Raw genomic sequence first — 23,463 nt, 5'->3', positions numbered from 1 at the left:
GTCTCTTCTTTTTGTCTCTCTCTCTATTTCTGTGTCCCTCTGGATCGATATTCCTCAAACATCAAATCATTAAGTAGGTAGAAGTCTTAGGTTTCATAAATGTAATTCAAAAAGGAGCATAAGGTACAGAGGTGAAATAAACAAAAAACAATGTTGCATTTGACAAGCTGAGAACAGCTACACCAAAGTCTGCTCCGGTGCTAAATTTTTAGCTCAGGTCAAAGTGATTCAGCAAACCTGAATTGCTGGGCATTACTCCCATCATCAAAGTAGACAACGTGTGTTATCCTCTCTGATCGCTCGAATGGTATTTCAATTTTCTGTAAAGACCTGGCTGGAAAGATACTGTAGCTGCTCCTTATGGGTCATTTTGGAATAGCACCTGAGGAAGCCTGAGACACACACCAGCAGACAGCAGCAGGACTCAACCTCCACTATCACTTGATTTTTTTCCTGTTATGTTAAAAAGGTTGTCTGCATTTATGAACTGGTGGGCAAGTCAGCACTGAATTTCCACGCTGTTTTCTACACTTCGGTCAAAAATCATACCAAAAGACATAAAATGTTAAAGAAGATGCATCTACTACATGCTGCCACACACACAAAGTATTGCAAAGGGGGAAGAGAGGCGGCCATGTCAGGTTTTAGACTATAGATAAGCTTCACCTTGCTGTGCCTCACCCACAGGGAACTAGGGCCAGAGACACAGGGCAGTGTGTGAAAGCTGCAAAGCAGCCCATTGGTAGCTCATCATATATGACAGCCCAGACAGGGTTGGAGCACTGTGAACACAACAGGGTCTTGCCCATATAGGGTCACGTGAAATACGACACAGGGTTATTTCACTTTCACTATTTTTGATGGGGTGAAACAGAGAAAAATCAGTTATTTAAAGACTGCTGTTGTTGTTGTTGTTACATAAATAGCTACTGTTATCATCAGGTGGTGGTCACATCATGCCCCATCACTGCTCCTTCTTATTCACGGTTCAACGTCTCTCTTTCTGCAGTTTAAATTCAGTGGAGGTGTAAATGCACAGAGACAGGATTGGATGGGAGACCACATCGTCAGGGAAGACACCTCTGTACAAGCTGTAGGCTACCTTGTCAAAACAACTGTGAAATCCGTCCATCTACTTCACGTCTACTTCATTCATCCATATCCAATGCGAATTTTGTTATCTTGTCATTATATTAGACTGTGTCACAATGTTGGCCGTCTCTTCTGGCGACACAGTCTGAAATGGTTTGGCACAGGCTGAAGAGAGACGGATGACAATGCCAGCGAGTTATTGTAAAAAAGCTCCCCAATGGCTCTTGTTTGCTCAACTCCAGACAAGAGAGCGAGTGATTTCTCCTTACTCCTACCAGGCAGCCTTTCCTCTTGGTGGTCTTTGAACTGTGAAGGCTAAGCTAGATGAGAACCAACCTCTGAGCACCATATGGAGGCAAACAGACAATAAACAGGTTCCTATATGGTCAATCTTTGTATTTGTACAGTAAACAGAGCACTAAAACACCTTCAACTTTAACTCAAAGAGAACATGTTTAATTTCTAAGAAAATTAGGGAAGAAGATTGTTCATGTAGAAGCAAATGAATTTGCGAAGTGTGAAAACGTTATCCGCGTTCTCACTCGGTAAAAGCTAAAGTAAAATACAGTACATTACCATCACAGATTGACACACAGATATTTAAATGATATATCATAATAATACATTGGTCTTCCAGTATGTCATGTCAAAGTCTACAATGTGTCCATGGCCCAAATTCACTGTCCACCTTCTGCCCTAAGCACTGAATCCTCGCAGACTGAAAGTGACAGCACCTGCATGCTCAGCGGAAATGTGTAAGTGCAAGAGGGTGCAAGAGGATGCAAGAGCTCAAAATGCTTTGTGATGAACGAGGCTGTTCTCAACAACTAAAGCAGAGGGTTTTCTGTGGCCAGCAAAGAGAAGCATATCTTTCATATGTAGGATTATTAGTTGGAGTGCTTTAAGTTTAAACCATTTCATAAGCAAAATTTGTAATGACATTTAATCAAATCAGATGAAATCATATTTGGAAAATGTTACTGTCATCATGCCATCATAACAACAACTACATACAGGGAGCTATGTACATGTTAACTTGTTTTTGCTAGTGCTTTGTGGTTATAGAAAGTGACCATAAAGGACTGAAAAAGTGGAGAGGGACAAAAGTGCAGTGATATCCTCCTTTTCGGCTTTCTTCCAGCACGATGTGTGTGCCACAATGTAATATGACATGGGAAACGTTGGCTGCTGTTACAGTAAATGCGTTATGGAAAGAATTCCTGGCTGCAATTGTAAGACAATGTTCAACATTAAAATGTAAGGTTAAAGTTAGTGAATCTTGTGTCCGTTTGGTTATAATACTGCATTATGGAAAGGTTGTACCCACAAAACAGAAATGATTTTATTATTCTAATTAGAAATGGATAAAGAAATATCAGCACAATTTAATTATTATAAAAAGTCAGCCAAAAGCACATTATTTGCGTTCACTTTTATAGGGGTCCAACCTTTCATCTTCTCAGAATGAGGAAACTTTGTTTTATAAACACATTCTTTAATTGGCTGTGAGGGTTGCTCCATTTCAACTTTAGTTGATCCTTCCGCCTTGCTCCTCCGCTCAGGCACAAAAAGGTTCCTTCATTACCTTTGAACGTCACCAAAGGGACATCAAGGGAAGACAATGTGCGAATGTGGAACCGGATGCCCCTTGTCATTGAGCCCTCCCCGTGCCTTTTTGTGTCTGGCTAGTCAACCTTGTCTCTGGGTGCATACATCACTTTGATGCATAGATCAGAGCTGCAGTGTCAGATGAAACATTGAACCTGCCCGTGTGCTTCTGTTAGCTTTTGTAAAGGTCCACTCGAGTCTCCCTTTAAGTTTGGTTCCCAGCATTCTTCGATATTTTCTTCGACACTGACAATCAACTATTCCCCTACAGTATGACAAACGTTCTTTACTGGGACCACAGCATGCTGTTAATGATTAATTTACATAGTTGGCCAGAGAAATAATTGTTAAGAAAATATAGTATTGAAGTGATTAGCATGCCTGTCTACATTTTGGGGGTTCCTTTCAGCTCAGTCGTTTTAGTTTTACTTTCAGGTTCACTATATATATATATATAGCCTATATATGAATATTTGAAAATCCATATTGCTGAGATATTAGATGTCACTTAAAAATGTTGGAGACTATTTGTGTCTTTTATTTGTGTCATTAAACAGCTTCTCCTGGCAAACTAGTTTAGTTTGACAACCCAGCTCTTCTCCAGTCTACATAGCTGACAACGGAGCCTCGGCTGATTGGTTCATGGAAAATCCCTCCAACCCCTTTTATCCTTCACCTGCTGCACCTGATGGCAGCAACATGTAAAGCCCTGACAGCACTACAAGGTTTGGCATCAAATGCTGTTAATCTCAATATTCAGAAGGAACCCACTCTGATAATTGTGGGACATAACAACAGCGTTACAACACTGATTGTTATTAAGACATGACTACCAAATAAATTCAGTCCAATGTCTCTATGTCATTTGACTGTCTCTCTTCCTCTCTATGTAATGAGCTGTCATGACAGACTCAGGACAGGGCAGGTGAGCTCTGCACCACACTGCTCATTATCCAGGTGGACAGGTAGTCAGGCAAAATGTACGGCGGAGAGCAGGGCAGCTTATTCAGATCTGTTGTCATGGTGACTGCTACAACCGCTAATGAGACCTCAGCATCCGTCACTATCCAAACCATTGTCTGTGAGAGTTTAAGGGAAATTTTCTGGCCCTGCTTGTTTTGTTGGCTGGCTCTTCCACTATGCAAGACATCATCTCCTGCTTAAACACAGTATAGTGCTGTGTTCAGGCGGCTTCCACAGTCAGCGGAAGGCCATCTGTCCAGCACTTCAAATCACAGCCACAGTCCAACTCCAGGGAAGCAGAAAATACTGTTAGCAGAGTAGTTTAAGAAGAGATAATACCTTTTATACTGGGGCAAAGAGTGGATAAACTATTTCTTTCCACAATGAGAGAAACAGGTACACGCACTGAATGAAACGACTCAAGATAGCATTATGTAAGCATGCCTGCTTCTGCTCCACTGACCCCTTTCAACCACTTCGAAGGGCCACTCAGCCTTCCTTTGAGTCTCTGATATTGTTCCTTTAAAGTTACTAAATTAGACATTTATCACAAAAAAATCAGAAACCGAGAATAGGTCAAATTCAATGCCAAACAACACCGTGCAGCCTTAAACTAAAAAGCCTTAATCACACTGCCCATCACACTGGGTAGTGAAGGGAAAGACTCGCACTATGATGTTGTCATATCACACTACTATGATCCCTGGTTACTCCTGTATCAACTCTCTTGGCTCAAATGTGACAATGTTCTAGCTTAAGCCAAAGCTGAATCTTCATGCCTAGATGCACAGGAAATGTGCCGCATCACTCCTAGTAATTCTATCCGACTTCACACGTAGAAAATGGAGTGAACTGTGAGGACGGGATGTGTGATGTGTGATTTAATAAAGCCCTACGTGGGCACAGAGATAAGACGGAGAAGAAGGCAAAACGTGAGAATAGAACTGGGGTGAAAAGAGAAAAAAACAGTGCCAAGAGAAATATTACATTGACAATAAAAGCTAATATAAAAATAGGGGGAAACCCCAAAAGATAGCATATGAATAGAGGTCACAAACAATGAAGATTCCCACATGATGGTATTATCCTGGGTGCTGCACTGCCTGTGCCAAAACAATTGAAAGAGGTGGAGAGAGGAAGGATAAGGTAGCTCTCATTTGGTGGGCCAGACAGAGGCTTGATAACGCTGTTCCCCTTGTCTCTCTATATAAACCTCACTGCTGTTGAGGTAACAGGTAGAGTAAACAGAGCTCCTACCTGTCCTATCACGGATGGCCAGATTGTTCCCTTTCTTTAGGACGATATCCAGCTGGTACATGGCTGGGCTAGGCGGTCGAGGTGTGGGCTCTACATTACTGGGCCCCACTATGTTGATGCCCTGTAGAGAGAGGAGGTTACATTAAGTTATACAGGTTTACAGTCCAAATCACGCCTGAACTACACTTTTATGAGCACAAAGAAGAAGTAAAAAGAACAGAACGAGAAAAAAAGTGTGTGTGTTCAGGAAAGGTGAGAAAAGAAGGCATACAGTACACATACACCAGACACATCTGTAAAAAAAAAAAAAAAAAAAACACAACTAGACTATTTTAAGGGCTTAGCGCGAGTTGACCCAATAATGTTTAGATTCCATATGCGTAATCAGCGATCACATATGAGACAGTGGAATCTGGCAAAATAGACAATATTTTAATAAATCTTTAAAGATTGGCTGCTTAAAAATGTCATTTCATATTAAAAGGCAAATAACTTAAATTCTACTCCAAGTCAGAACCATCACCATTTAGAGACATTGTTTGCCTGTTTGTGTCTTAAGCATAAGAGAAGAATTTTACTGCAGCATCTCTATGCTCTGAATAAATCACACAGAGTCGAGCAAAAAAGACGATAACATACTGAAAAGGTAACCGGAGAAATCGCTCATGCTGAAAATTAATATTTGCATTACACTGTAATACATTGCAGAATATATGTTGCATGTGTGGTCTGATAAATAATCATAGGAAGCATGCAACCTCCTTGGGAAGCTTCTGAGTGTCATGCTCTTGGAAGGGGTCATCTCGGCGGCCTTTCATGTACACTTTAGCCCTGAGGTCGGTGCTGTACACTTGACAGGGAGCCCCCACTGGCTTTAATCATGGTTCCCTTTGGAGCCAGAGGCCCATTAGCAAGACAAATGATGAACCAGGCTATGCACCGAGATGCACTACAGCTTATTCTCTTTCTCCACTTCTTGCTCATCTTGTTCTCCCATCCTCATTTCTTTCTCCTCCCCATTAGACAACCCATGCGTGGGCGCTGCTGTCATGTCTCCCCAGCTATCGTACTCTGAGATGAGGCTAAGAATAACTAAAAGAGAAGAAAAATGCTGGGCCACTGGGAGGCTACTAAAAGACTGCCACGGCTAGCATAAGAGCAACTCCCAATAGACAGCACCAGAAGAGCAGAGAGATCAACGAACAGCAAAAAAGGGTAAGAATGCAAATGGAAAAAGGAGATAGAACACCCACAAGGAGACTTCCTATTAACACCGTCATAAAAATGCACAGTTCCTAATAGAGCTGTCATAGCACTTCCTGTAAATGTTAACAACATTGCTTCCCTCCAGAATAATGACTGACTGCCCTAAGATATAACATTACATATGGATAACAGCAATAACAGGTGTCCCCTGTATTTCTATATTGCATATTAACAGAATATGCACAGAAATCATTTAACACCTGACTTTACCCACCCAAGTGGCACAATGTGTTATTGTAGAAAATGATGGCGCAACATTGTTCTTCCATTCTTTAGGGAGAGCTCTGCACTGAGGCCACAGGCTAATAATGGTAAGTATAATTACACCATGGTCCATGTAGTCCCACTCTGATCATCTTGTGCTGCCCACAGAAATAACTAATATAATATTTATAATGGATATCATGCTTAACTCACATTTTGTACGCATGAGGAAATTGAGATTGGTAAATATACCACTTGCGAAAAATTACTACGAATGAGCATTTATAGCAGAGATTGTATAGGACATTTGTAAAAAAAAAAAAAATTTTTACTGGTAACACTTCCTTCAGCAGTAGCAGCCAGCTAACTGTTGCAGAGGAGTATTATTATCACCGTCATCACATTAAGAGCAACAATTCATATATCTATGATTATGGACGTCAAAATGTTTTTGTGCAGAGGGTAGTGCAGACTACACACAGCAGCTGAGCGAGAAATGTGGTGCTCTGCGTCGCTTGGAACTCCCAAATCTCCATGGAAAAGTCAACCAAAAACAATTTTAGCTTCACAGCACCTGCTGTCAAACAGGCAAAAGACAACAGAGGGAAGTGGAAACAGGGTCGATTTTATGGAGGAAAAAACGACACTGAAATGAATCTGAAAATCAAAACGTAGTCTGTTAGGAAGCAGGTGCATCAGCGCAGCAAATATCTAGAGAAATCTAATGTGAACATTCCAGGATAGAGAGAGGTAAAGCTGTGTATTTGGATAGGACAAACCTGGGGTCAACGCAGCATGTAAGTCATTGTAATTGAACTTTGCATATATGTGTGTGTGTGTGTGTGTGTGTGTGTGTGTGTGTGTGTGTGTGTGTGTGTGGAACAGCAGCAGGGGTCTAACCATGTGACATAAAGCCCTTTTGTCTATGAACCTGACTAACAAACAGTGACAAAGATACACAGAGCAGTACAATGTCAAGTCAGGTCACATCTTAACACACAGCGATTAAGAAAAAAAAACGAAGTCCCTTGACACACTGTACCCACAGATGTTTTTTTTCTTTGTTGCACATATATAAAACCTTTAGTGCTTCTCAGAATGTCTATCTATTCTGCATAGGCCAGATTTTCATGTACAAAATGAACGTTCTACATCAAAGTATTAATGCACACATTGAACTAGACGTAATGGTCCAATGCAGGTGCAGGAAATCTGTTCAAACAATATATCCGAGTGCAAGCACACAGTTTAAGCAGAAGGGAATCTAGGCACAGGCAGGGGCTATTTGAGTGGCAGGGCAGGGTTTTTAGGAAAAACATTACAATGTCTGAACGTGAAATCTAAGAGTAATGCTCTCAAATTGAAAGACCACGCTCTGAAATAAGGAGAGGGAAAAAGCCCCACACACTGACAGACAGACACACAGATGCACACAAACATAATAGGGAGCACAGGATTTGAAATGGATTTGCAGATTGTGCAAGCTCTTTGAGTGAGCACCATACACATGAGAGGATCAGTGAAGTCTTTGCTAAAACAAGCACATAAAATAGACAGATTGCCCAACTTCCACCCATCAAACTGTAATGTAATGATTTGTGTTACATATACAAACTCATGACCAATTTAAAATCTCAGTTTTTGCCAAAGAGTATTTAAAAGAATGGGCTACATCTTAAACTGCCTTTGGATTACAAATGAATAGAGTCAACCAACATCACAAGAGACTCTTACAAGAGGCATATTCTATCAAAACTATCTCTCTGTCTACACAGGCTGTATAGCGTTTCACTCAAGCTTTATGCATTTTTACATTTATTTTCTTTCATTCTACAGGCATATCTACAGTGGCAGCCACTCATAAGTACCACTCCAAACTGAAGGCCTCTCGGCTGCCAGCTGGCTGACAGCCAGTTCCCAGCCAAGCCTCAGCCACTGGGAACAGCGGATTCAGTGGCATCCGCATGTGCAGTTATTTCCTACTGTAGTCTACTCTCTGTTCCTACCCTCTCTCTATATACATTTCTTTTTTATTTTTCAAATACTATAGGTTTTTACAGTTACACCATTACAATCATTTTTGACAACACACTTCCCCAAACAATCAGCCTGAAATCCGCACACTCTGAACAACCTGTGGAATTTTTCTTCAGTGGGTTTGTGTTTGCATATGTGCCAGTTATTTAGGCAGCTGAAAAGCCAAATGATAAAACACATTCTCAGCTCTCTACCTCCTATTCTAAGAAGGGGAAACAACCTGGGCAAACACACCATGAGTGATTTTAAAATGTAATGAGACTGCTCTCGCCACCAAGAGCACTACTCCCCACATATTATTTCTGAATGACCATTGATACACACATTTTCACTTCCCTACCTTATATTCAAGCTCACCATACAGAACACAGAAGAATGATTAAATAAAAAAACAACAACCAAACGCCAAATTCAAAACACCAAACTCTCTCAAACTGGAGGCCGAGAGACTCAACAACACACTTGTGTTTGGGCTCTCATATCTGCTAAGATAAGCAGCAGATGTTTGTGAACACACTGATTTCATCATTTAAAAGGTAACAGACTCCCTTACTTTGTGGAAACTTGTGAGTTGTTGAGTTAGGGGACACTTAAACTTTGTAGAACACTGGATACAGAGTAGTTAACAAGCTCATATAGCAATGCTGGGACAAACTCACACAGGGAGGAAACTTTGTTGTAGACAAAGACTGCCTTTCCTGGTGAGATAAACAGATATTTGAGAACACAATGTTTGTGTTGGTTGTTGTTGTTGTTGCTGGTTTCATCATACACTACATTTATGAGAACTATTTTATTTCTTTTGAGCAGTGCACACAGTCATTTCTAACATGAATAGTGAGTATCATTCATTTCCCACAATTTCTGCTTAAATTTTTCACAGTTATGTTCATAACATGTCTCTTGGTGCATTCATGGCACAAAGTAGAAGATAATAACCAGCAACTAAATGCAGCCGTCTCACCTGCTCAATCTCTAAATTTGGGCAAAAAATTATATTTTGTGTTATGTAATGCATAAAACAACAGTCTATCAGTGTTTTACAAAACACCTAAGTGTAATACTTTCATGGCCTTATGGTAACAGCATGTGCATCAATAAAAAAAAATTTACCCGGCTGGGACCTGTCAGTGGTCAGCCAAGGATCTGCCGGGGGCCTGTCACTGACCAGACAGCACTCTGCAGGGCTCGTGTAGTGTAGTGATTGTATGTGGGGCTTTGAGAGCTGCCAAAATGTGCCTGATCTACGAAGCCTTACAGTACGTGCCTGAACGCATCCTTGGTCATCCTCTGCTAACAAGCTGCTCACGTAGCTTTCTTACTTTTAGATTTCTTCATAAAAGCACATTACAGACAGAGTGTCAGAATTACCCACACACCAGTCATTTTGTGCAATTACCATCAAACTGACTTGGCAGAGTCCAGCAGACCTGGACCAGGCAGTATGACCAAAAATGTGTATCAATATTCTAGTGGTTTCATGTTATATCATGGTATTTACTGTATTTATTTTGCATAACTGGGCCTTAATATAGGTTTATAGTGGCTTATTCTAGTGTCAGCAGCAATCTAATCGCTACACTCTTGGTATTCCAACACATGCTTTCTGCTGAGGTGATGCAGTAAGCTTCTAGTAGTAACCCTAAACCCAAAAACTCAAAGAGGCTCCTGCCTACAACTTGGAGTTCCTTGGTCCTGCAGTGTTTCCAGTGTGCAACAGAGTGGATGTCATCGTATACCTGGCCGCTTCAACTGCTGTGATGAGCCTGCGCGTGCATGACAGAACAGGAGCGCAGCGGAGAGCAAGTGGGAGGGAGCTTAAGTTGTACCAACTCTGAGGCTAAGTCTACTCTCTTCTCAATCCAACCACCTGCTGCTTTAACTTATAGGCTTTAGTAAGAAGGCCACTGGATGAAATGGTATACATCAGCCCTTGCCTCTGCACATGAGACCTCAGTGGAGAAAACCGCACACTTCAAAGACAGTCTAAACACACATTCACAGCAACAGAAAAAAGAAGAGAGGAAGGGCAGCCAAGGTCCATCCCACTCCACCTGCTCTGTGTTTTATGGTTCCTTGAAACTGACAGAGATCTAAACAATAGCTACCTCAATTCAATTCTTAGTCTCCAATCCCAGAGGGCAAAAAACATTCTGGCAGAGGGAGACCTCACACATCAACAGACTGGGTGCGTGTCTGTGCCTATTTGACATGATATACACAAACGTGCAAGACTACAAGCTTTTATTTAAGGGTTCTGAGTACACAATTTCAGAGATATTTTCCACCAACATCTTACATTTAAGCTGTGTATACCAAAAATAATTGAATCCTAATCTTAAAGCGATACAAGTAAAGGTCCGGGTGCTTAAATACCACCCAACAGGACAATGAAAATACAGGAAAGAAAGGAGTTCCATTACAGCCACATGTGGCATGGATCCAGTGAGATTCAACTTCAAGAGTACTTTGCACTTACATTAAACAATCCCTGGAGACAAATGGTGGAAAGTGCTCTCTGGTTATTTGGATACAAGCCTTCAACATTTTGCAGTAAACCCTTTTTACTGAATCCCAACAGAATCCAATCAAATATCACTCAATACCAATTCCCTTTTCCATTAACTAAATACTACTTTGATGGGAGAAACGGAGTTCAATATTGCATTGCAAATATTGAAGGCAACTTTTATCAAGCTGTGGAAAGATGCAGAGCAGCAGTTTAAGAAGTACAAATTGAAATTCAACACGACTGAAGATTAACAGCAAGTCTAGTGCTGACATCTTTTCATTTATACGTGTGCAGCAAACAGAAACTGAACACATGGCATTTTTATGACCAATTCTGAGCTAAATACAGATACAAGTTTGGTTTTTTAGGTTAGCACATTGCTCCAAAATCTCCAGTGTTTAGCCACACTCTCAAACTCTACGTAGCAAGCTCAGTATGGCAATGTGGTGAACGTCAAAAGGACTGCGTTCGTCATCTGGCAGTTCATATTGTTCCATGTCTTTTCAGCATAATGTGTGGGCAGGATCTAGTGGCCCTCCACCAAGGATACACTCACAACCCACACTTTTCCACTTCCTGATAAAAGGTGCTCCTGAGTTCTGGGTGAAAATGGCCAGCTGTAAAGGTCAACTCAGTCGAAAGACAGAGTAAATGTATCTAGGTGTTTATGAATGACTGCTTGTCACTCCCTGCCACCAAAATACAGTAGTATGTGACACCTTAGGTATCAGGTATGTGACACCTGATGTCAGATATCAATTACCTGGTAAGCACAAGGTAACCGAGAACGCTATGCTGCTGCCTTTAGTAGGACTTCACTGTCAGCCAGATTACCCACTGACTTCCTGTGTTCTACCAGTGCTGTGGGTCTTTGAGCAAGTGAATTACAACAAGACTTATCCTTGTTCAAGAGAATAGGCCAACATCTCCAAATTTACCTTCAAAGAAATATGAAGCGCACATGCAGTATTAGAACTTCCGTTTTCTACTGTAGTTCCCTTCTGGTAATAATTCGAAGCATCAAACATCCTTAACCTCCAGAGTTACTGGTTTTGGCTGAGGTGACATTATCTTGAAAGTTGTACTACAGGTGCTGGTCATATAATTAGAATATCATGAAAAAGTTGATTTATTTCAGTAATTCCATTCAAAAAGTGAAATTTGTATATTATATTCATTCATTACACACAGACTGATATATTTCAAGTGTTTATTTCTTTTAATTTTGATGATTATAACTGACAACTAATGAAAAACCCAAATTCAGTATCTCAGAAAATTGGAATATTGTGGAAAGGTTCAATATTGAAGACACCTGGTGCCACACTCTAATCAGCTAATTAACTCAAAACACCTGCAAAGGCCTTTAAATGGTCTCTCAGTCTAATTCTGTAGGCTACACAATCATGGGGAAGACTGCTGACCTGACAGTTGTCCAAAAGATGACCATTGACACCTTGCACAAGGAGGGCAAGACACAAAAGGTCATTGCTAAAGAGGTTGGCTGTTCACAGAGCTCTGTGTTCAAGCACATTAATAGAGAGGCGAAGGGAAGGAAAAGATGTGGTAGAAAAAAGCGTACAAGCAATAGCGATAACCGCAACCTGGAGAGGATTGTGAAACAAAATCCATTCAAAAATGTGGGGGAGATTCACAAAGAGTGGACTGCAGCTGGAGTTAGTGCTTCAAGAACCACCACGCACAGACATATGCAAGACATGGGTTTCAGCTGTCGCATTCCTTGTGTCAAGCCACTCTTGAACAAGAGACAGCGTCACAAGCGTCTCGCCTGGGCTAAAGACAAAAAGGACTGGACTGCTGCTGAGTGGTCCAAAGTTATGTTCTCTGATGAAAGTAAATTTTGCATGTCCTTTGGAAATCAAGGTCCCAGAGTCTGGAGGAAGAGAGGAGAGGCACAGAATCCACGTTGCTTGAAGTCGAGTGTAAAGTTTCCACAGTTTGGGGTGCCATGTCATCTGCTGGTGTTGGTCCACTGTGTTTTCTTAGGTCCAAGGTCAACGCAGCCGTCTACCAGGAAGTTTTTGAGCACTTCATGCTTCCTGCTGCTGACCAACTTTATGGAGATGCAGATTTCATTTTCCAACAGGACTTGGCACCTGCACACAGTGCCAAAGCTACCAGTACCTGGTTTAAGGACCAGTTCTTAATTGACCAGCAAACTCGCCTGACCTTAATCCCATAGAAAATCTATGGGGTATTGTGAAGAGGAAAATGCGATACGCCAGACCCAACAATGCAGAAGAGCTGAAGGCCACTATCAGAGCAACCTGGGCTCTCATAACACCTGAGCAGTGCCAAAGACTGATCGACTCCATGCCACGCCGCATTGCTGCAGTAATTCAGGCCAAAGGAGCCCCAACTAAGTATTGAGTGCTGTACATGCTCATACTTTTCATGTTCATACCTTTCAGTTGGCCAACATTTCTAGAAATCTTTTTTTTGTATCAGTCTTAAGTAATATTCTAATTTTCTGAGATACTGAATTTGGGTTTTTCATTAGTTGTCAGTTATAATCATCAAAAGTAAAAGAAATAAACACTTGAAATATATCAGTCTGTGTGTAATGAATGAATATAATATACAAATTTCACTTTTTGAATGGAATTACTGAAATAAATAAACTTTTTCATGATATTCTAATTATATGACCAGCACCTGTATATGACAAAGCTGTGCCATTGTTTAGATGTTTGAGCAGAGCCCTGCAGTTAAAGCTTGAAATAAAGGAATAACTGGAGATGTTTCACATTAAAAGGGTGAACAGGTAAGCAACAAGGATGCTGAGAAAACTCTCCTTTTGGGATATGAACCAGAGTTATATATTTGTTATCCTGGATAATATGTCATAACAATCGTGTCTTTATGGAGGAGGAAGCCTGTATTTAGCCCTGGGCACAGTGTGGAGCCAGACTCTCGTTTCTCACAGCGTTGGCAGGTAATTTCCAGGCTCTGCACTTCCGTTACTGCATAACAATAACCTGTTCCTACATTGTTCATTAAGAAGGACGTTTGGACAGTTTTCCTTCTGTTAGCAGAGATGCCACTTCCTACAACCAAACATAAAACATCTACTCATCTCCCCTTTTCATGGCCTCTCTGACCATTTATTTTTCTGTCTATCAATCTTGTCATCTTTATAGTTCAAAATTACCATTAATTGTTTTGTGAGTCTTTATAGGGATAATGGATGAAGGTCTGTTTACACAAAACTCAATCAGTAAAAAAAAAAATACAAAACAGAAACAGGTATCCTATCTTATTTGTTCCATGGTTTAACAGCAAATCAATGTTCTCTGTATTGGCCACAGTGAGTGCAACCTGAGGACAAAATATTTGACATGTGGCGGTTGATAGATGCAATGGCTGTTTCATTCATTTACACTGAGATGGACGATGCTGCTAACCATTTGGTCCTGCTGTTAAGCCACATTTGGCAGGATGATGCAGTTTTATCTCTCTGAGCTTAAAAGTGAAATCTGTGTGTATTTCAATGACCCTGGCCCCTGACTTGTAATGTCTTTCTTTAATGTCTTGATGAAAACATGAGTGTACTTTAGTAAATGCAACTTGGCCTGCAAACAGGATAACCCACAGGTAGAACAATATTAACTAATAATAATAAAACTGAAATTGAGATGTACTTTATAGAAAAGATGTTTGTCAGGGCAGGTTAGAAAAAACTGGCACATGCTATTAACGCCAGTACCTCTTGTCTCCTCCTCAAGACTTTGTTTCCTTGTGGGCATGGATCTAGGTTTAGTCAGGGAAAAACGTTAAGACTTACTATGCAAACACAAAAAAATAAAAATAACTTTGTCCATACTGCGTTATGTTTGTAATAAAGACATATACCATCGTCTTTCATGGTTAACCCAAAAATAGTGTGTAAAGCTAAAGTGAGCAGGGAAAGTAGGGAAATAATATAAAAGCCTGTGATACTTCATAGGCTAATACAGTGATCCCATTATTACTCTTTATGGGTTCATCTTCAGCCACAGAGACCCTGATCAAGCTTTGCCTTGCAGGATATGCAGTCATCCATCAAACCAATATTTCAAGGCTTTCAAGAAAAAAAAACAAAAAAAAACATGTAAGCATCATGCACAAATAACACACCTACACATACTGTAGATACACTGGCACATTTTGTATACGCGCATAGAGACACACACACACACAAACAGGACATAGCTGGGCAGTAACCATTAGTTTTAATGTCATCAGTCTGATAAAAAAAACAAAGTACTTACCATTTCTAATTAACACCAGTTGAACAGTGACCCTGCCTACTCTGAAATACCCGCTGAATAAATAAAGCACATAGAAGTATGAACACGCATATGACACATAAGGACAGCAGGGCTTTTGAAGTCTGTCTCTAAGGCCTATCGGATTGCTAGAAATGTATCTTTTATGTAGTCGATCTAATTATAGGATATATGGGGGAGGCGAATAGTGGAGAAGAGACGCAGGCCGAGGCTCTTTCCAGCTGTATGTTACAATACACTACAGCATATTTCTCCCTCAAGACCCTCCTGACACTCTGAAAGTTTCTACTGAAGTGAAGGAACAGTGTGATGTGTGCTATGAAAGTTGTGCAGCCACTTTTAGTTATTTTAGACTCTTTCTCATGTATTTTGAAAATAAGTCACAGCAGGAGAAACCAACATAGGCAGGATGCCCACACAAGAACTGTAAGCAGCAGTCCTGGGAATAAAATCTGTTGAAGTCACTTTAGCGTACATAGAAATATTCCTATAATTTTTAAGAACCTAAAAATGAAAAGTTGAAAGAACGATTGGCCAGAGTCGTGATTTAGCTCTAGACATCAATTAGCCTAAAAATTTACAAAATAAATGGAAATGTTAGTCATCTACCCCGGATCTCAATACATCAATTAAAGACAGTAAAACACACATAAATGTTGCACTTAAAACCCACACATTGCCAACTGAGCCATTTTCCCCCCATTCAGTCAGCCTTAGTCACGGATGGTAAAGCAGTTTGTCGGCAACTCAATAAAGTCCTCACTTCATCAATGACTGAGTGAATCATCATCATCATCCTCCGCTGCCTCTTTTCATCAGAATCGTTTTCTCTCTCACCTTGTCTCTTTTCCTCTCAGTAAGACCACATCACAGTGTTGTGACCTGGGACTCAATATTATATTACTTTCAATATTAGAACTACTTCATGTTTTCTATGTAAACTGATGAGACATCCACTGAATTCTCTTTCCCATCACACAGTGTCCGTCACAAATCCTTGAAAAATGTTCTCCATTAAACTTTCCCGGGCAAATAAGCTGCTCCATTAAATACCACTATCTCAGGGCCATTACTGAGCTTCTCCTCTACTCAGCATGTGCTGCTGAGCACCGAGCCAGCGCAGGGCTCAAGCAGGTAGACAGCAAACAGCCACTCAGCTAGATAATGAGGTCTCTTTGGTGTGTTCTTTTCCTAATAACAGTCTAGCAGGACACTGTACAAAAGAGCAAGCTTCTACACTGTCTCTTATGGCATCATAGACAAAGCTGGTCTCAGACTGCAGTAATAAGCCTCCTAATGCTGTAGGTATAATATACTGCTGAGACACTTATTGATGCGTTTGAATGGGTGACTGTTGAAACTCTGATGAAATAGATGAGTCGACAGTGAAAAATAATTCTATTAATTCTTTGTACTACTACCTAACATCTGCCAGATTTCACATCATAATGCACAGAATGCCGAATCTGTCAGTGGGGAAAAGAACATAATTTGGCCATACCCGTGTTTGCTATTAAACTCACATTTTCCTCTGAATGTCAATGGTTTTCCTGAGACAGACGCCAACGTCAAAATGTATTCTTCCTCTACTGATGCTAAAAGATGGTTCAACAGTCCATATGGTGATCTTTCAGTCTACCAATTGTTCATGATCACAAAGGAGAAACCCAGCGAGGCAGAGCCAGAGTCACAGAGATGGAAAGTAATGAAGTGATATGAAGTGCTATGACACGGTGAATGAGAAGGAAAAGCGTTCATTTGTTCAGTGTCAGTTCAAGGAGAGAGTGAAATTAGTTGAAAGTTGAAATCATTAACATTCTGCACATTGTTGCTGAAGGGACTGAACATGAGGTGTGAGCTACAACTAAGATAACTATTTGGCGCTTTTGGCTGGAAGAATTGGCTGCTATCCAGAGCTAAAAGAAGCACACAGACAACAAGTTCAACCACAGCATGTGTATCAAGTCTCAACATCAAGCAACACTCATTGTACAACCATCAAAAAACATGATGTTTTAACAAAAATAATGTATAGCTTTCAGCTTTACATCCACAGACAAAAGAGAAAGCATCACTGCACTGCATCCATGTCATCAGTCCTGCAGCAGTTTTGTACTCTGTCCACTGTAAGACCTGACAAAGTGCTGCATGTTGTTCCTGTGAGGCCACATTCTCATTATGTGTGACGTTGGGAAACATCCCGACAGTAATTAACAGGTAGAGAAGTGAGTATGAAAATGTTTTGACACTGACCAAAATGCATCTATAGCACTGAGTATTAGAAACTGTTAAGTAACAAAAACTGGCCATGAACGCTTGCTCAGATTAGTACTCCACTTTACATTCTTACAAATGTTTGCCAATTTTAGACAGAATTTTATTTCACTTCTTTTGTTAAATGAAATAAGATATTGTAGGAAAGCATGATTATATTTATCTGTAAAAATGTGGTTCTCTGGTGACCTGGTGCTAAGGTTATAGATTTTCAAAAAATATCAAGCCCTAGTAATAATGCCATTGTATAACAACATGGCAATTACTAATGTTCTAATGAAGCGCAAGTCATTCACTAAGAAACAACTGTATGATAGGCAGGGTTGGTAGTGTGTTTGTAATGTGATGAAAGAAAATTATCAAATTTGCTCACACAGTAGGAAATCATTACCGTAAGATAAGCTGATATGGCTTTTGTTTTCCTCCATGTTACTCGAGTCAGATTTATTAGCACTTTGAGAAGATTCTTGGAGGTAATTACAACTTGGATTGAAAATACTGTAAAATCCATACAACACAAACATAGCCAATAATAAATGCTTCTAATTGGCTAGTGTATCATCCTGCTAGATTGTTTTTACACTCAGCGTCACCCTGCAGTGCTCCCACTGCTGCAACAACTGGCAGCGATGCTTTTAACACAGGCAGATGTCTTAAACTTGTCTATGCAAAGCGGATCCTCACACTGACCAGAAGTCAGTAACCTGATAACTGTTGACCTGCAGAAGGATTCATCTCTTATGGTCATCGAATAGCCTTTTACACATCATACATAAAAGAAATACATTCTAGGAGATGAATTAACACCCAAAGGGCTCTTCATTAAAAATGGCTCTTCTGTACTTGTCATTTAACTACCAAACATTAATCTTCCCTTTTTTTTCCCACAAGAACAAGCAGCAGCCATTAATCTGGCAGACGTGAGCTCCATTCTGTAGAGCACAGTGAATGATGAGCGAAGCGGAGAAACTACTCTTGATAGCTTGGAGTGACTTAACAGTAGGTACAAAGTGTGGCTTTGTACAAGCTGTGGCTCTTAACTGTTTAATAGGTTTTAAATGTGCGGCGTATGTGCGGACTGAGGGGTAATCAGCCTGCAGATGCATGAGTATTTATGGATGAAAACATCTCTGAGCTGACTTGTGCTCCACATCAGTCTCCTTTGACATGCTGGACAGAGCAGCATGGGTGATGCATGCAGATTAGGATATCCTTTGAGCTTTCCAATCACCAAGAGAATAAAACAAGGAACAATATTGAGGCCATATTATGCAAAAATACTTTTAATGTATTTTCAGCATAATTGTGTCTAGAGACCAATAAACTATGAGAAAAGACCATCCTCTCTCTGAATCCACCTCAATGTCATTGTCAACTCGTTATTGCTAGCTCTAATAAAACCAGTATGTCAAAGGTACGACCAAAGCACGTAAATTGTTCTGCTGTTCAATCCATGTTCCTAATCCATACTACAGTCTTCATGTGCTCCCACCACTTGTGTAAGTGAAGACCCAGTAGATTTTATTTTGGATGAATTTGTGACGGAAATGTTACCACAATGACTGCAAAACACAGCTGTTGTGAGTATAACTTTATTTTAAACTTGATTAAAATTAACCACCAAGTCATCAAAGTGAACATTAGGCTCGAGTGTGCTGACAGTAAAAGCAATGGTGAGAGTGTGTATGGGCTATTATGTAATGTCTTCTATTTTCTGTACATTGCAGCAATGCTATGGGTTATTTGGCCTGGTTCATGTTCAATAAACATGTTACATCACACCAAAAAAAAAAAAAAACCTTGACAGAGCAGAACGAAGGAGAGTCACAGTGGAATAAGGAGGCTTGGAGAGAAATAAAGATAAACAGACATGAAGCAGTAGGAAGTGGTGACACCATCTTTTTTTGTACAGTCTCTTTGTCTGGATTACAATAAGCCACCACACAGACCATAAAGGAGCAGCGCCCCATAATGATTATATTCTCTCCTCTTTCTAACAGCCATCATCATCGTCATAATAAACATCCTACTTCTGATGGTCACTCTTAGGGTGATGTCACCCAAGCTGCCCTCTGTGTGTGACTAATCTATGGCTTCGACCTTCCTACCCAGGATCGTAACCCAGTTTCCATCCTTCCTACCAGATGTCAGGGCTGAGCTGCTTGGCTTGGCCCACTTTGATTTATGGTGAACTCAGTGTTTGACCAGTAAACAAATGTATCAGATACAGCAGGAGACCAGAAGAGCCTCTTTCATGGTAAATCCCATGACGAGCAAGATTAAGTTGTAGTCTGTGTGAGTGTGTGTGTGTATAGTATGTCTGTGTTTAAGCACCACCTCACGCAATCCTCTGTAAGCTCTTGTTTTCTTCTACTTGAGCAGCTTGGGAACTGGCAGATCATTTTACATTTTTCATCCTAATGAAGTCTACTCATCTTCTGCTGCAATGGAACTTAATGTAGCAATACTTAAATAGAACATTGTTTTGGTTTTCATCTTCTGGATGTCATGTTTTTTTTCCTAAACATGCTCTGGCATCTGGCTCGTGGTTTGTAGTATCAGTATGAGCACTTTTATTCAATCAAAAATATAGTTTGTATTTGATTGGAGAAGACCAAAAAAATGTGGTAATATGCTCAGAGCAGAGGATCATTGTGCATTGAGGATCAACGCAAAAATGCTGAAGTTTAGTTGCCATATTTTTTAGATTTAGATTTAAAGGACATGGTATGCGTGTGTGGTAGAAAATGCTGTGTAACACCAATTAAACACAGCTTACTAAGTGTAAGGGTTACAGAAGAGCCTTTTGTCTGTAAAAACATTTACTCTGGCCTTACTGAAGGGATGACATGGCATTACAATTATATTGTCTGAAGACTATTTTAACTGAAGCAAAGCTGTTGTCTACGGGGTGGTGAATCAAAGACAGGACGTCCCTGTTCACATTACAATTTTACACTTCTCTGCCACTGACACCTCAATGAGAACATCACATAACACGGTCAATCTTCACAAGTCATAGCTAGCACTTAAACATCTTGCTGTGGTTTGCTGTACCTTTCAGGGGAAAAAAAAAGACATTTTCAACATAAACAGAAAATGTACCAGCTGTGAATTAAAAGTGCTAAATGTGTTAATACCACATCGGCGTGCAACTGTGTTGAACTTCCCTTTGCAACACATTCTGCTGAGAGGCAACACATGGTTAGAGTTGTGTCGAGTTACATTCACAGCCACGCTGACGAGGACGTGTTTACTTTCAGAACATATGAAACACGAATTTGCCAGGAATTCAACAGCGGTTAATGCTAGAGAAACAGCACTCTTGTCCGCTGCATCTGACAGCTACACATTGCAGCCGCTCTCCATAAATAATGAAGAGGAAAGATCTTCCACTGAGAAAGATTGAGGCGGAGGAGGTGGGAGGAGGTGAAACAAGGGCAGGGAGGGGTGGAACAGAGTTAGAGTTTTTTTAAATGCTGCCATTCTTCCTCTTTCTCTCTGGAATGTTAACCATCTTTACTATCTAAGTGGAGAGCTAGACGGAGAGGTTATGGTAGGCTGAAAGATGGAATCAGGAAAAAGCAAGAGTTGTGGAGGAGGGAAAATAACGACAGGTAGACAGACAGCCATCCAGCAGACAGACGTCTTTTTGGTACGCGGGGAGATCAAAAAACAGAAAACATCTCTCACACAACAAACATATTGGCAGACTGCAGAGCACGAGCAGGCTTTCCCCATGCGTTTGTCACCACTGAATTTGGTGCGGTGACAAACTAAGCTGGGAGCGTCAAGTGTTGCTGACATCGCAGACAGACAAGCTGGTCGCCCTGCTGCCTGCCCAACCTGTCAACCGACTCGAAGCCAGTCAATGCCAGTCTGAGATCACGTGACTCGCCTCAGAAAACGGAGCGCGGGGCAGCTCTGAACGGATCAGCATGAACCCGTCAGCATCCAGGATGTAGGCCTCCAATTGCTGGCTCAGCAACTTCAAGGCAGAACAGAACCAGCCCAAAAACATAGCTCGTGTGCTTTTTTGAAGCATCTCCCACCCACAACACCATACATAGATATTTGGGCTTACATAAACGGACGCATCCTTTCATTACTTGTAAAATGATTTACTGCCATATGGTAAACCCCACTATGCATTATTAATTAGCTTGAAATGTTGAATGTTAGTTCTCATTAATAGCATATTTTAGCAGTCTTTAATAATGCACGAAAGAGCATCAAACATCTGTTTCATAAATCAAAACACACAGCTCGATCTCAATGTTCAATTTGTGGAATAATTGCCCAAAATCTACACTCCTTCTATATGCATAACCAATTAGAGAGTAGCTATCGGATTAGGTTAGTAATGTAGGTAAGCAAGCACGTTATTCATACTCATAACAACTACTACAACTGAATAGGTTCTTACAATTGCTGCAACAGTAACTTTTTTGGTAAATGGAAACCAAAATTAGCCACTGTTAAGAACTAATGACAAGACACTCAAGATATTTTTCACGATGATGCTAAACTATACATCTGATGATCATGAAGGCTAACAGCAGTGTCATAATGACTGAGTGCAACAGGAAGACATTAGTCACAGAAGGGCAATCACTAAGAGTAATCAGAATTTATTTTGACTGAAAAATTCAGTATTCTCCAATGCAGTTTGGTTTTATGATAATAAACCCGCACTTGAAAGCCAAACATGCATATTGCTCCTTGGTGTGCTGCATACAGAAATTAAAAGCCACAGGTTTTTTTTCTTGTTTTTTCATCTTGCTTGTTTTGTTTATGTGGATGCACCTGTGATTCATTTAGTTGTGCCTTATTGCTTTAAACATTTAAGAACACCTATTTATGTACCTCTTCTATGTAAGAACATAACTTGAGACATTCATAAAACATTCACTGTTTACATGGGGGTGCTGTCCTCAACCTGGACTACTTGGTGATGTGTAAAGAAACACTAGCAAGTTTTGTGTAAATGTAACTCCCACCACTAATGCTTCATATTCCTGTAAGATTTTCCAAATGTGAAAATGAGTCCATTTGCCTCTCATTTTAAATGCACTCCTGAGTTTTACTGTTCCACTGTGAACCATTTAAACTCTTACGATACTGAAAAAAGCTTGAAGATCCACTTGTGGTATTAGCATATTTTGCCTTGCTTTATGCTGTGCTTTCTCCTATACATACTAATAAGACAGAAGGGAGATTCTGTCCATTTTTCTCATTTTTTTGGATGACACCCCCCCCCCGAGGTTGTAGGCTGCTATGTGTTACAACACTGACTATGTGTGAAAAGGCATGGCCTTTCATTGGCTGTAGGTGATTTGACCTAAAAGTAATATCATGGTATTTTTCACAGTTTTTTGGATGCTGGTGGTTTTTGTGGTGTTTTTCTGTTGCCTTTTCTAAATTGTCGCTGTGTAGCCTCCAGTGGAGAATTTCGGATGCAGACAGAGCAGACGAGAGGCCCTGGCAAAGACAAGACGTCACGCCTCGGAAAACATGCCTGGAGAAGCAAGCAGTTTTGATGAAAATCAAATGACTAATGTTTTAGAATTATCATTGATGCATCACAGTGATGACAGCATTGCAAAATCCATGTTGTGGCACAACACCACATCGGTGATGACTGTGACACTGGAGTATCAGCCACTCCCACCTCTCATCAGTATTGACTGCCCAAGCAGCACCCCTTCCTTCGCTGCCTGAGTCGTGACGCTGGAGGATAGATCTGGTTTGAACAGCATTTCTTCAGATATAACTCTATGCATTGCATAAATACAGCTTTTATTTAAATCATCAGATTTTTTAATTTATCTGCTTCTGTAAACTATTGCAATAAAATGCAGTGAAAAGCTTCAGATGTTATGGAAAAACAAGTCTTGGGAAATAAAAGCAAGCTTATCCAGTTTACAACAGATTCAGTGGGAGCTGCAGTATTTAGGACAA

At 40.4% G+C, this 23,463-nt stretch overlaps 1 protein-coding gene across 1 annotated transcript in view; it reads right to left on the bottom strand.

Annotated features, from left to right (window-relative positions):
* Positions 1-23,463, bottom strand: part of mctp1a (multiple C2 domains, transmembrane 1a) — a 131,204-nt gene that overhangs the window by 78,974 nt on the left and 28,767 nt on the right. Inside the window, exon 2 of the mRNA XM_070833397.1 lies at positions 4,921-5,041. Within this exon, the coding sequence (XP_070689498.1) occupies positions 4,921-5,041 (121 nt within the window). The remainder of the gene's footprint in view (positions 1-4,920; positions 5,042-23,463) is intronic.

The sequence above is a fragment of the Pempheris klunzingeri genome, chromosome 7 (genome assembly GCF_042242105.1).
Source record: "Pempheris klunzingeri isolate RE-2024b chromosome 7, fPemKlu1.hap1, whole genome shotgun sequence".
Lineage (NCBI taxonomy): Eukaryota > Metazoa > Chordata > Actinopteri > Acropomatiformes > Pempheridae > Pempheris > Pempheris klunzingeri.
This window is presented reverse-complemented; position numbering and strand designations above follow the sequence as displayed.